The sequence below is a fragment of the Bubalus kerabau genome, chromosome 7, assembly GCF_029407905.1.
Source record: "Bubalus kerabau isolate K-KA32 ecotype Philippines breed swamp buffalo chromosome 7, PCC_UOA_SB_1v2, whole genome shotgun sequence".
In the NCBI taxonomy this organism is placed as follows: Eukaryota; Metazoa; Chordata; class Mammalia; order Artiodactyla; family Bovidae; genus Bubalus; species Bubalus kerabau.
Genome location: NC_073630.1, coordinates 70,665,660 through 70,681,191, shown reverse-complemented (window position 1 = coordinate 70,681,191; position 15,532 = coordinate 70,665,660). Strand labels below are relative to the sequence as shown.

At 39.5% G+C, this 15,532-nt stretch overlaps 1 protein-coding gene across 4 annotated transcripts in view; it reads left to right on the top strand.

Annotated features, from left to right (window-relative positions):
• CORIN (corin, serine peptidase) overlaps positions 1-15,532 on the top strand; it is a 268,724-nt gene that overhangs the window by 71,975 nt on the left and 181,217 nt on the right. For all 4 annotated transcript variants that reach the window (XM_055588487.1, XM_055588485.1, XM_055588484.1 and 1 more), the window contains exon 4: positions 13,195-13,402. In XM_055588487.1, coding sequence (XP_055444462.1) covers positions 13,195-13,402 — 208 coding nt within the window. The remainder of the gene's footprint in view (positions 1-13,194; positions 13,403-15,532) is intronic.

The window sequence follows — 15,532 nt, the reverse complement described above, 5'->3', positions numbered from 1 at the left end:
AGCAAGAGAGTTCCAGAAAAACATCTATTTCTGCTTTATTGACTATGCCAAAGCCTTTGACTGTGTGAATCACAATAAACTGTGGAAAATTCTTCAGGAGATGGGAATACCAGACCACCTGATCTGCCTCTTAAGAAATCTGTATGCAGGTCAGGAAGCAACAGTTAGAACTGGACATGAAACAACATACTGTTTCCAAATAGGAAAAGGAGTACGTCAAGGCTGTATATTGTCACCCTGCTTATTTAACCTATATGCAGAGTACATCATGAGAAACGCTGGACTGGAAGAAACACAAGCTGGAATCAAGATTGCTGGGAGAAATATCAATAACCTCAGGTATGCAGATAACACCACCCTTATGGCAGAAAGTGAAGAGGAACTAAAAAGCCTCTTGAAAGTGAAAGAGGAGAGTGAAAAAGTTGGCTTAAAGCTCAACATTCAGAAAACGGAGATCATGGCATCCGGTCCCACCACTTCATGGGAAATAGATGGGGAAACAGTGGAAACAGTGTCAGACTTTATCTTTTTGGGCTCCAAAACCACTGCAAATGGTGATTGCAGCCATGAAATTAAAAGATGCTTACTCCTTGGAAGGAAAGTTATGACAAACCTAGACAGCATATTCAAAAGCAGAGACATTACTTTGCCAACAAAGGTCTGTCTAGTCAAGACTATGGTTTTTCCTGTGGTTATGTATGGATGTGAGAGTTGGACTGTGAAGAAAGCTGAGCGCCGAAGAATGGATGCTTTTGAACTGTGGTGTTGGAGAAGGCTCTTGAGAGTCCCTTGAACTGCAAGGAGATCCAACCAGTCCATTCTGAAGGAGATCAGCCCTGGGATTTCTTTGGAAGGAATGATGCTAAAGCTGAAACTCCAGTACTTTGGCCACCTGATGTGAAGAGTTGACTCGTTGGAAAAGACTCTGATGCTGAGAGGGATTAGGTGCAGGAGGAGAAGGGGACGACAGAGGATGAGATGGCTGGATGGCATCATCGACTCGATGCACATGAGTTTGAGTGAACTCCGGGAGTTGGTGATGGACAGGGAGGCCTGGCGTGCTGCAGTTCATGGGGTCTCAAAGAGTCAGACACGACTGAGTGACTAAACTGGACTGAAGCCCTAGGTACTCACTTTTTCTCTGTGTGTGTAAATTAGCACGGTATTGGCTTCTCTCTGCCTTGACTATGTCTATAAAGACTTTTTACAAATGTCACAAATGCGTCATTAAGAAAATGTGCCTTACTTTTGTCTTCTAGATTTTCTCTTATGAGAAACAAAATATGTAATATGTTCAGATTCACAGATGTTTCGAGTTAGTTAAGAAGCTGGGATCTTCAAAGAGAGGCCCTGTCAGTAACTTTCTGTTCCTTCTTATCCTACCATAACCCTCTTGCAGATCTTCCAAAGTACATTATATCCTCACAAATAGGTTTGTCCCAGAAATTATTCAGACAAAATGTTACTTTTCATGTGAGCTATTTAGACTAGAGAATGTCCTTCATTATTCCACTCTGCTGATGTAGTCCTGACCTGGGCTGACTTCATGGTGCAGCCAGGAATAAACACTAGGCATTCCAATCCAATTCGTCCCTTGGTGAGATTGGGTCAGTCAGTTCAGTCGCTTAGTTGTGTCCAACTCTTTGCGACCTCTTGGACTGTAGCACTCCAGGCTTCCTTGTCCATCACCAACTCCTGGAGCTCGCTCAAACTCATGTCCATAGATTCGGTGATGCCATCCAACTATCTTGTCCTCTGTTGTCCCCTTTTCCTCCTGTCTTCAATCTTTCCCAGCATCAGGGTCTTTTCAAATGAGTCAGTTCTTCACATCAGGTGAGTATTGGAGTTTCAGCTTTAGCATCAGTCCTTCCAATGAATATTTAGGACTGATTTCCTTTAGGATTGACTGGTTGGATCTCCTTGCAGTCCAAGGGACTCTCAAGAGTCTTCTCCAACACCACAGTTCAAAAGCATCAATTCCTCGGCACTCAGCTTTCTTTATAGTCCAACTCTCACATCCATACATGACTACTGGAAAAACCATAGCTTTGACTAGATGGACATTTATAAGCCAAGTAATGTCGCTGCTTTTTAATATGCTGTCTAGGTTGGTCATAGCTTTTCTTCAAAAGAGCAAGTGTCTTAATTTCATGGCTTCAGTCACCATCTGCAGTGATCTTGGAGCCCCAAAACATAAAGTCTGTCACTGTTTCCATTGTTTCCCTATCTATTTGCCATGAAGTGGTGGGACCAGATTCCACGATCTTAGTTTTTTGAATGTTGAGTTTTAAGCCAACTTTTTCATTCTCCTCTTTGACTTTCATCAAGAGGCTCTTTAGCTCCCCTTCACTTTCTGCCATAAGGGTGATGTCATCTACGTATCTGAGGTTATTGATATTTTTCCTGGCAATCTTGATTCCAGCTTGTGCTTCATCCAGCCCAGCATTTTGCATGATGTACTCTGCATATAAGTTAAATAAGCAGGGTGCCAATATACAGCATTGACGTACTCCTTTCCCGATTTGGAACCAGTCTGTTGTTCCATGTCCAGTTCTAACTGTTGCTTCTTGGTCTGCATACAGATTTCTCAGCCTTATAGATACATGTATCCATTCTCCCCCAAACTCCTCCTTAAGCTCCCATCCAGGCTGCCACATAACATTAAGCAGTTGCCTGTTCTATACCGTAGGAACTTGTTGGTTTTATCCATTTTAAATATAGCAGAGTGTGAAAGTGAAGTGTTACTCAATCATTCCAACTCTTTGTGACCCCTTGGATTGTAGCCTGCCAGGCTTCTCTCTCCATGGAATTCTCCAGGCAAGAATACTGGAGTGGGTTGCCATTCCCTTCCTCAGGGTATCTTCCTGACCCAGGGATCAAACCTGGGTCTTTTGCATTGCAGGCAGATTATTTACCATCTGACATACCAGGGAACATGTCATTAAAAAGAATGAAATAATGCCATTTGCAGCAACATGGATGGACCTAGAGATTGTCATGCTGAGTGAAGTAAGCCAGACAGAAAAGGAGAAATATGACATCCCTTATATGCGGAATCTAAAAAGAAATGATAAACAAATGAATGTATTTACACAACAGAAATAGACTCACAGACTTAGAGAATGAACTTATGGTTGCCGGGGGGTGGGGGGGTAGAATAGGGGGAAGAGATAGTTAAGGAGGTTGGGATTGACATGTACACTAATATATATATTTTTTGTTAAAGGAGAACTTGAATACTTACTTATAGTTTACATAGGCTTTTACTGCAGAGTGAAGTTACCTCATCCTAGCCTCTGTTTGAATGGTTATATTTCTTCTTGCTAAAGGTACCAATGCTGTTGAAACATCAGTTTAACATCAGCAATATGAAGGCTCTGTCTTAAGCTCTTTATCTCTGTTGACAGATTTGATCCTCACAACCCTCTGATTCACATTATTATTTCTGCTTTAAAGATTAGGAGATTTTAAAGATGTTAAGTAATTTCCCCAAGGTTACCAGCACCCCCAGCCTTGTGGGTGGGACTGAGGTTTTAAAGATGTTAGGTAGTTTCCCCAAGGTCACCCCACCCCTGGCCTTGTGGGTGGGACTGAGGCTCAAGGTAGATTCTGGCTTCTGCTTCTCAGTCTTGGAGTAGCTGACTTTCACTTAACTCTGAGAGCTTACCGAGTGTGCACCTAGTCTTGTCAGCTACAGTCATCATTTTTACCCTCCCTTTTCTCAGAGCTGTTTGTAGCTCTGGTGTATAGCTGCTCATCTATTGATCTTTCTCCAGCCTTTTCTGCTTGTGAGAAGCACACCTTCATTTTTTTTCTCTCTACTATGGTCAGATCTGTGCTCTTAATACAATTCAGTATGCTTAAGGATAATGGGACATTGCCTTTTACAGGATAGAAGGGTAATTCTTACTCTTGTACTTTTAACTGCTGCACTAGTGGAGCCCAAGGTAGGAATCAACCTGGTGGAGGGGACTGGATGGGATGGCTCCCTGTGCCGGGATAAATCTAGGGAACAGATTGTTAAAAACATCTGTAGAAAGATTAGCCATCATCAGTAGTGCCCTAGAGTCTCATATAAATTTGCTTTCTCATGTCTGTTTCCATCTTGTTCAGTAAGAAACCTTGTAGTGAAGACATTGTTCCATTTGGTCTCATTCAGTTAGTGAATAACCACTGGGTGTATGCAGATGACACCACCCTTATGGCAGAAAGTGAAGAAGAACTAAAGAACGTCTTGATGAAAGTGAAAGAGGAGAGTGAAAAAGTTGGCTTAAAGCTCAACGTTCAGAAAACTAAGATCATGGCATCCGGTCCCATCACTTTATGGCAAATAGATGGAGAAACAGTGGAAACAGTGGCTGACTTCATTTTGGGGTGCTCCAAAATCACTGTAGATGGTGATTGCAGCCATGAAATTAAAAGATGCTTACTTCTTGGAAGGAAAGTTATGACCAACCTAGACAGTGTATTAAAAAGCAGAGACATTACTTTGTCAACAAAGGTCCATCTAGTCAAGGCTATGGTTTTTCCAGTAGTCATGGATGGATGTGAGAGTTGGACTATAAAGAAAGCTGAGCGCCGAAAAATTGATGCTTTTGAACTGTGGTGTTGGAGAAGACTCTTCATAGTCCCTTGGACTGCAAGGAGATCCAACCAGTCTATCCTAAAGGAGGCCAGTCCTGGGTGTTCATTGGAAGGACTGATGCTGAAGCTGAAACTCCAATACTTTGGCCACCTCATGCAAAGTGCTGACTCATTTGAAAAGACCCTGATGCTGGGAAAGATTGAGGGCAGGAGGAGAAGGGGACAACAGAGGATGAGATGGATGGATGGCATCACCGACACAATGGACATGGGTTTGGGTGGAATCTGGAGGTTGGTGATGGATAGGAAGGCCTGGTGTGCTGCAGTTCATGTGGTCTTAAAGAGTCAGACACGACTGAGCGACTGAACTGAACTGGGTGTATACTGTTTGGTATCCAGTGCTTTCTAGTCACAAGACGAAGTCTCTCCATAGATGTGGAAGGATGCTGAGAACAAACACAAACAATATCTTATCAGTTAGTCCAATTGTTGCAAGGATAACAAATTAAGATAATGTTATAGAGAGGCCCAGGAGTACTTTGAATGGTGTGCTTATGGGAACTTTGCTGAAACCCCCTTCTGGAACCCCCCAGAAGGCTGGTTCTCTGAAGCAAGCCTTTTCTGTGGCTTCTTACCCCCACAGAAAAACTGAGCTGCTATGATTAATCTATTGGAGAGAAGGGAGCTGCTTTCCTTTGATACTTTTATCTGATGGCTACAAATCTCTTATAAATATGAAATGATGATAACTTAAATATTATAATAAGAACAATGAAGACAGGCAAGCTTGTATTCAGTGAGCCTGAATATAAATTATTGAAAATCAAAAGACTGACATCTGAATTTGAGAAAACATATTTGTGCTGCCTGAATATTTGATTCTGGTATATTTCTTAAGAAAGGAGTTCACTTTCAAAACTAACTTTCATTTGTCCCATCCTAATAAGTAAGGATTTATTGTAGTATTAGTCTCTCCATTAAGGCAGATCTACTGCTTTGGTTCTTGCTGAGTATTAGTACTATGACTGTGTGTATCAATGCCAGACAGTAAAGTATCTGTTGTCTGTCTCCCCTGACTAGACTAAAAGCTCCATAAGGGCAGGGATTTTGTTTTGCATCATGTCATTTGCTCTGTGAGCTACCCTAGTGGTTCAGATGATAAAGAATCTGCCTGCAGTGAAGGAGACTTGGGTCCAATCCCTGGGTTGGGAAGATCCCCTGGAGAAGGGAATGGCTACCCACTGCAGTATTTTTGCCTGGAGAGTCCCATAGACAGAAGGGCTTGGCAGGCTACAGCCCACGGTGTTCGAGTCAGACACGACTGAGTGACTAAGCACACACACATGCACATTTGCTGTGCTCCTCAAACAGTGCCTGACGCAGATACTACTGCTACTACTAAGTCGCTTCAGTCGTGTCTGACTCTGTGCAACCCCATAGATGGCAGCCCACCAGGCTCCTCCGTCCCTGGGATTCTCCAGGCAAGAACACTGGAGTGGGTTGCCATTTCCTTCTCCAATGCATGGAAGTGAAAAGTGAAAGTGAGGTCGCTCAGTTGTGTCCAACTCTTAGCGACCCCATGGACTGCAGCACACCAGGCTCCTCCGTCCATGGGATTTTCCAGGCAAGAATACTAGAGTGGGGTGCCATTGCCTTCTCCTGACACAGATAAGGAGTCAATAAATATTTGTTGAATGGGTAGTGAAAAAGAGCCCACCAGCCTCCATGGAACTCATGGGGCCCCAACCAATGTGGTAGAAATTCCGGGGAGGAAATATCTTCAATTTTAATGTTTGGATTATGGGCACAGCTGTTGATGGAAAGAGACTTGGACTTGGTTAGGATGATTTGAGTTGAATTTTAGCTTTGTCATTTATTAGCTGTGTGAATCTTTAATTTTTTTAAACTTAAACTTGTTTATTGAAGAATAGTTTATTTACAGTGTTGTATTAGGTTCAGATATATAGCAAGTGATTCAGTTATATGTGTGTATGTATATATATATATTTTTTCAGATTCTCTTCCATTATAGGTTATTATAAGATATTGAATGTAGTTCCCTGTGCCATATAGGTGGTCCTTCTTATTTATTTATTTTATATATAGTAGTGTGTATATGTTAATCTCCAAATCCTAATTTGTTCCTCCCCCTGCTTTCCCCTTTGGTGACTGTAAGTTTTTTCTATGTGAGTCTATTTCTGTTTTGTAAATATTTTATCATTTCTTTAGATCCCACATATAAGTGATATCATATAATATTTATCTTTCTCTGTCTGATATACTTCACTTAGTATGATAATCTCTAGGTCCATCCATGTTGCTGCAGATGGCATTATTCTTTTTTATTTAATTAGTTGCTCATTCATGTCAGACTCTTTGCAACTCCATGGACTGTATCCCGCCAGGTTCCTCTGTCCATCAGATTCTCCAGGCAAGAATACAGGAGTGGGTAGCCATACCCTTCTCCAGGGGATCTTCTTGACCCAGGGATCAAACCTGGGTCTCCTGCACTACAGGCAGATTCTTTACCATCTGAGCCACCAGGGAAGCTCTATTCTTTTTATGGCTGAGTAATATTCCACTGTATACATTGCTACATCTTTATCCATTCTTCTGTTGATGGATGTTTAGGTTTAGTGATGTGAATCTTATGGGGAAATTACTCAAACCTTGTTTCCTCAGCTGTGAAACAGAGTTACTTGCAAGGAGGGCAAAGTAGGTGAAAGGGCAGAGACCAATGCTACAGTTTTTCAGTAAATAGTGGAGAAAAAAATATGCAGATAAAAGTGGCATATGCAACCATAGAAAGCTAGAATTTAAACTACAGAGGCAGGAATAAGAGTTATTGTCTGGGAAAACAGCAACAAAATTAATGACAGACTGCATGAAAGGAATGATAAAGGAAATGCCATGACTTTCTTCCGAAATCACTATAGCGGGCTGTGTATAGAGAACTTGCCTTTACAGTTTTGTCAAATTCTCAAGATCTGGAAGTCAGACAAACAAATGTTGACGCATCCACAAGGAAGTCTTGTGAAGAAAATTCATGAGTTAAAATAAGTCAGTAAGTTAGGGCAAACCAACCCAAACTCTGATAAAATATTCCCTTCTGATACAATGGAATCCTTATAAGTAGCCCTTCAATTAAATGTGAACTCATACATAGGAAGTCAGAAAGGTTACTGCAGTTTCTTGTTAGCTTATGTCTACAAAAGGTTATCTTTTGTCCAGAAAAGATAGCAAAGTACTTTAGAAAGTTGACATTTTATTATTTTTAATTTAAGAAGATTTTTCCTGTCAAATAGCACTATTATGTGATAATCATTATGGTTTAGATACTATTTTGCTTTTATTTAAAAATGATCTTTATTTGGTCTTAAGGGATTTTTAAAAGGAACCCATTGTTAAAATAAATTCTGTGCAAGAATTTTCTGAAGTTAATTTTGCATTAAAAATAATTGTATAAGTAAGAATTTCTAGCTCCACATTACCTAATCCCAAAAGTAGACAACACAGAATTTATCCTAATTCCCAAATGAGCATAAGGAAAACTCTTAAAACAGACCCATCTTTCTTCCCTCATTCCAGTATCTAGAAGTTTTAGCAATGTGATATGAGTTGAGAAAGCCCCAGTTTTATCTAGAAACTATTGAGTCAGATTAAGAAAACAAAAAAAATCAGTATCTTCTTCAATACAAGCAGCATTTTATTTTTCATATTTAATTTTTCCCTGAAATTGGGACCTGTGTTTTAATCAGCAGATACTTTGATAATTTGTTATTAAATCATGCCTTATTGGCAATGCTATTTTAGAATTTAGGAACTAATTACAATAAATATTTCTGGTTGACCAGAAATACATTGCATCAAGAAGTAATTTTGCTCTTAAAATCTGTTTCTTAAGTTTTCCTCCTCAAGTTCCCCAACTTAAAGTAACTATTATTTAAAAGATACACTTAATTGAATAATAATGTGTATAGGTACACTATGGTTAATTATATCTATTGTATCATTTTATCTATTCTTACACAGCAACAACCTTGCCTTCTAATTTCTATTGGAGTCAGTAGTAAATGCCCAGGGAAGAAAAACAAACATTCCCCTCTTTTCTCTTCCTTATGAAAATCAAGTTAGAAGAGCAGCAACAATAAATGAATCCATTTCCAAAAGTGCCCTTCCTTTTCCCTCAGAGAAATGGCTCTGCATGGTGCCTATTATGTAGCTGGCTTATGCAAAATCATTTGCCCCTCATGAGAATGTGCACAAATTCAAGACTAGAATTACATGTTTCAATGGCAAGAACATTCTGGGGAAAAAAGAATATTTGACATGCACACCGAGGCAGAAGGGGTGATAGGAAATTTATACAATTTCTTGAATATAAAAGGCTTGAAATCAAGAGCCTTAAAAAGCAATTCCCTTTTATATTTTTTGGCTATTAGCAAATTCTCAGTTGAGTGCTTTTCTGCCCAGATTCAAGTTTTTAGTCATTGTGTCATGTGCAATTATGATTCTGTCTTTGCAGTCATTTTTTCCCTACCGTTAGTAAGCACCCCGTTTTTATCGATTGTCAGGTATCTTTTGATCAGCACATCAAGTTGTTCTTCGTAAAGTCTTCCCTAGTCATTCACACTACACGGAGTTCTTGCTCTTTTGAATTCCTTTGGCATTTGCTGTGTTGCTGACCGCTGTGGTATCGAGGGATGGCTGCCGGCCTGAGAGATGGAGGGCCTGTGTATCAGTCCCACCTCTGTTACTGACTGTTGTCGTTCAGTTACTAAGGTGTGTCTGACTCGTAGTGACCCCGTGGACCTACAGCATGCCAGGCTTCCCTGTCCTCCACTATCTCCTGGCGTTTGCTCAAATTCATATCCATTGAGTCAGTGATGCCACCCAACCATCTCATCCTCTGTTACCCACTTCTCCTCCTGTCCTCAATCTTTCCCAGGATCAGAGTCTTTCCCAATGAGTTGACTCTGTATCAGGTGGCCAAAGCACTGGAGCTTCAGCTTCGGGATCAGTTCTTCCAATGAGTATTCAGGATTAATTTCCTTTAGGATTAACTGGTTTGATTTCCTTGCAGTCCAAGGGACTCTCTGGAGTCTTATCCAACACCACAGTTCAAAAGTATCAATTCTTTGGCACTCAGCTTTCTTTATGATCCAACTCTCACATCCATACATGACTACTGGAAAAACCATAGCTTTGACTAGACAGACATTTGTTGGCAAAGTGCTATCTTTGCTTTTTGCTTTTTGTCATAGGTTTGTCATAGCTTTCTTTCCAAGAAGCAAGCACCTTTTAATTTCATGGCTGCAGTCACCACCCACAGTGATTTTGGAGCCCAAGAAAAGAAAATCTGTCACTGTTTCCACTGTTTCCCCTTCTATTTGCCATGAAGTGATGGGACTGAATGCCATGATATTCATTTTTTGAATGTTGAGTTTTAAGCCAGCTTTTTCACTCTCCTCTTTTACCCTCAAGAGACTCTTTAGTTACTGACTGAGAGTCCTGCAAATCACTTTCTGTCTATCTCCCTAGCTACCTATTTGTCTATCCATCCTGTCCATCCATCTATCACATTTCTATGAAGGCCTTAGTTCCTTCATTTATAATGAGAGATTATAATCCTAATAGGATTGCTTTGGAAAACTTTATAAAACCATTATATAAGTATAAAACATTATTATTTTTGCCCATACCAATTATTTTGAGACATATGTTAAGGTTTCAGACTATTATTTATCATTTTTCTCTTTTCCCAAAGGAATTTGCTATTAGAAAATCTTTTTTTTTCTTTTGTACAGCTCACACTGTCATGAACATAATAGAGCCAACCAAAGTATGATTTTCCTCATTATCTTGTATTTTTTAAATGATCACTCAGTATTCTGTGTTTTCTTTGCCTTGGTGGGATAAATGAGTCTTTTGATGATCTCATCCAATATGGTTTATCATCAAGTGTATAAACCCAAATGTATAAAGCTGATGACTCCTAAAGAAAATAATGTAATATAAAATGAAGGATAATATGTGATATTATCTATGAATATAAATATAGATCTTGTGGTATATCATTATATGCTTTTTGGTCTCTTTCTTTCAGAGGCCATTAGGAATCATCTTCTTTAAAAACTGTTTTTAACATTATAACCCTCTTTGTGTTAGCTTAAGGTAGCTCCAAATGGAAGTTACTCATAAAACATAAATTTGAAGATCTAGAATTTCCACATAATAGCTGTGTACTCCTCGACAGATATCTTAGCTTTTCCAAAATTGGCTTTGTGTGTAATACAGAAATGATATCACTTTCCTGGGTTGTAGAAATGAGATCATTCTGAACGAGGAGATCTGAGCACTTGTTTTGGTGCCTGGCACAAACTTTATTTGTAATCGGTTTTCTTGATACTGAATTTTTCATGAATTGTTTCATATTTTGGATGGGCATAAATTTACTCTTACCTCTTGCAAGCAAGCTTTTCTGCTTGTAGCACAATACATAGAATTGTGTCATTTTGAAGTCCACTGTCTGTACCTCCTTTTGGCTTGTAATGCTCTCCCACACCAATGCGTTTTAACTTTCCTCCTGAAAGACTTCAGTGTCATATTTGTGAAACTTGCCCAGAACTCCCACCTCGGCACTCATGTGAAGCTGAAAGCATGTTTATGCCTATTTGTGTTCTGTCTACATATTTTAGTTTGGGTTTTTCTTCCTTTCTGATTCATTTATTTCCCATTTTGCATTATGAGTTTGATGAAGTCCAAAAAAATGTGCCTCCATTTTTTGGCCAATCGTGCAAATTTATAGCATGAAGGAGAAGAAAAAGCCATGGAAGTGATCCTTCTCAGGAGTGCCAATTTGGAGGAAAATAAGGTCAGAGTCTCTGAGCTGACCCTGAACTGTTGACATGGGCAGGACTGGAAACTCTTGATAATCATCTATTTTAAGAAACAGGATCATGGTATAACAATTAGTTTGTGATTAGTAACTTTTATTTATTATAGACATCATTCTATGTGATTAATAGTCTTCTAAAGCATCTTTCATGTAACTGAGTATTCTGTTGTTTGTTCCATAATATTTTAAACCAGTTTCCTTTGTTGAATGTTTAGGTTATTGCTATCTTTTAAAAAGTATAAACTGTACAGAGATGAAGATCCCTGTAGATAAATCCATGTGCACAACTGTGATTTTTTTTTATGATAAATTTTTAGAAATACTACAGTGTCAAAGGATATGCATTTTTTAAATACACATTTTTTTGATACATATTGCCCAGCCCAGCTGTGATCTAGAATAGTGATTGCCCTCTGGCTAGGTGAGAGTGTTTTCTCCACACATTTTCCCAGTACACAGATGTTATTTCTCTGTGACTATTAGCAGCTTGATTTTGTGATCACAAACATACTTCTTTTCGCTTTCTTTTCTGAAAAATTTGTTACACAATATTTAAAGAGTCCACTCCATTTGTAGTTATTACAAAATATTGGCTATATTCCCTGTGTATACAGTATATCCTGTAGCCTATCTTACACCTAGTAGGTTGTACCTTCCACTCCCTTACCCCTGTATTCTACTCCATTCCTACTGGTAACCACTAGTTTGTTCTCTGTGTCTGTAAGTCTGCTTCTTTTTGGTTATATTCACTGGTTTGTTGTATTTTTTAGATTCCACATGTCATAATATCATATAGCATTTGTTTTTCTCTGACTTATTTCACTTAGCACAGTTCAGTTCAGTTCAGTTCAGTCGCTCAGTCGTGTCCGACTCTGCGACCCCATGAATCGCAGCGCGCCAGGCCTCCCTGTCCATCACCAACTCCCGGAGTTCACTCAGACTCATGTCCATTGAGTCAGTGATGACATCCAGCCATCTCATCCTCTGTCGTCCCCTTCTCCTCCTGCCCCCAATCCCTCTCAGCATCAGAGTCTTTTCCAATGAGTCAACTCTTCGCATGAGGTGGCCAAAGTATTGGAGTTTCAGCTTTAGCATCATTCCTTCCAAAGAAATCCCAGGGCTGATCTCCTTCAGAATGGACTGGTTGGATCTCCTTGCAGTCCAGGGAACTCTAAAGAGTCTACTCCAACACCACAGTTCAAAAGCATCAATTCTTCGGTGCTCAGCCTTCTTCACAGTCCAACTCTCACATCCATACATGACCACAGGAAAAACCATAGCCTTGACTAGATGGACCTTTGTTGGCAAAGTAATGTCCCTGCTTTTGAATATGCTACCTAGTTTGCACAGTACCCTCCAAATCCATCCATGTTGTTACAAATGGCAAAATTTCAAATTTTTCTTTTTGATGATTTAGTAGATTTCAGTTTTATATATGTATATATATATATACACACACACATATATACATATATACACACACACATTACATCTTTATCCATTCATATTGATGGACACTTAGGTTGCTTTCATATCTTGACAATTATAAATAGTGCTGCTATGTATGTTTGTGTCTTATTGTACATCCATAATTATTCTGACTTGCAGATTTATTTTATGGTATGAACACATTAGTCTATCATATCAAATGAGTTTATAAATATATAATTCTTATGTGTCTTCTCCTAAATGTAATTTTCTCACCTTCCCAGGTGCCTGCATGAACATCACCCACAGCCAGTGTCAGATATTGCCCTACTACACCACGCTGACATCTCCCCTCTCCATTGTCAAAAGCATGGAAATGGAGAAGTTCCTCAAATTCTTCACGTACCTCCATCGCCTCGGTTGCTATCAACATATCATGCTTTTTGGCTGCAGCCTGGCCTTTCCCAAGTGCATCAGGGATGGTGCTGACAGGTATTTTGGAACCAAAAGCATTCAGTGATAAGAGTCAGTGGCAGCAGGAGTGTCTGAGAGTCATCTCAAGCTACCGCCTTTTGTTTTGATTGTTGTTAAAGGAGGAAAAAAAAAAAAATCCCACACCAGTCATAGCCAGTGGTAATTCTTTTGAAGTAGACATTTTTGGAAAATCTGAGATAATTTTATTTATGGCAAGAAATTATTCAGGCTGGTGGATGGAGTCCATCAGTCGTAGTAGTCAGTAAGTGTTTTGGTCTTCCAGCAGAAGACAGCACACTCAAAGCGTGATGGCAAAGAGAGGATTTATGGAGGTGTGGGCAAGGTTAAGAGAACAAGGGAGGGTCAAAGAGCAGACAGACCTGGAGAGGGCTGTGGTCAAGGGGTCTCCCAGCAAGTCAAGTGCTGTCACTTAAGACCAAGGAGCACGGACACTGCCAGCCAGTTGGTCCTGCAGGGAGACAGAAGAGGGCATAAATGCCCTGACCTCACTCTCCTCCTGCCTTCTTGTCTTCCGGGGCCTCACACCAATTGAACTTGCCCACAACCATTGGGCAAGGGCAAGTAATTGATGTGAGCACAATAGATGAGATCCAAAATCTCATCTCAATATCATCAGCTCAGAAGTTCCAAATCTCGTTTAAATCAGGTCTGGGTAAGACACTGGTGATTCTTATGGTCAACACTTGAACCCACAGCAGTTTGAGGAGGAGGACAAAGGATAGGAGCAGAGGGACAGAGGCTGTCCAGCATGATATCAAGTAGGATTAGAAATAATTTTCTTTTGAGGGCCCTGCAGGAGAACATGTGAGTTAGATGTTTTTTAAGCTCATTTTTTTTTTTAATGGAAATACATGGACATGTAACATTAGTTCTGGGTGTACCACCAGAAGCAATATATGTGTATGTTCTAAAGTGATCACAACAGTAAGTCTAGTTAACATCCACCACTACACATAGTTAATAGCTTTTTTTTTCTGATGAGAACTTTTAAGATCTTCTCTCTTAACAACTTTCAGACATGCAATGTGGTATTATTAACCATAGTCTCCTTGCTTACATTACATCCCCATGACTTATTTATTTTATAACTAGAAGTTTATACCTTTGACTATGTTCCCCCATTTTTGAAATAATGTAATTTCAATATTATATTGAAATAGTGTAATTTCAATGGACTGCAGCCTACTAGGCTCCTCCGTCCATGGGATTTTCCAGGCAAGAGTACTGGAGTAGGGTGCCATTGCCTTCTCCAATTATATTAAATAATTTTCTATAAAAGTAAATCAATATGTTATGGAATATTTGAAATAGTATACAGCTTTTTAAATTTCAAAGCATTGTTAAGTACATAATCTTATATAACATCAATTATTTTCTGAATTAAAATGTTAGTAACTTGTCAGGGTAGTAATGAGAGAATGAATTGTATTTTTAAATTCAAATAGATTTTATGTTATTTGTACCAATTTAATGTATAAAGAATGTTTTGAGTATAACAAAGGTATTTATTATTTTAACTGGAAAAAGCCTACGTTACCATAAAATAAAAACCAAGTAGAGAAGAAACAATAGATTCTAAATTGTAGAAGTAAGTATGCAAGCACTGTTAACAGACACAGCTTTCAGAAAAATGTTTCCTTGACAGACTCATTTGCAGAGAATGCTTGCATAATAGAGAAACTCTGTTAGGTCTTTCTTATGAGTCAAACTTTGGAATAGTGGCAGAGAACTATCTGTTATGTTCCTGCTGCTGCTAAGTTGCTTCAGCCGTGTCCAACTCTGTGCGACCCCAGAGACGGCAACCCACCAGCCTCCCCCGTCCCTGAGATTCTCCAGGCAAGAACACTGGAGTGGGTTGCCATTTCCTTCTCCAATGCATGAAAGTTATGTTCCTAGAACAGTGGAATTATGACGTGGTGGTGGTTACTTTAATTTCCTAGGGTGACTGTAACAAATTACTACAGGCTGGGTGGCTTAAACAGAAATTTATTCTCTCACAGTTCTAGAAGCTAGAACTCCAAAATCTGTTTGGGCTGTGCTCCCTCTGGGGGTTCCAGGCAGAGAATGCATTTCCTTTCTTTGCTGGTTTCCAGTGGTTTCAAGCATTTTTGACTTGTGGCCATGTCA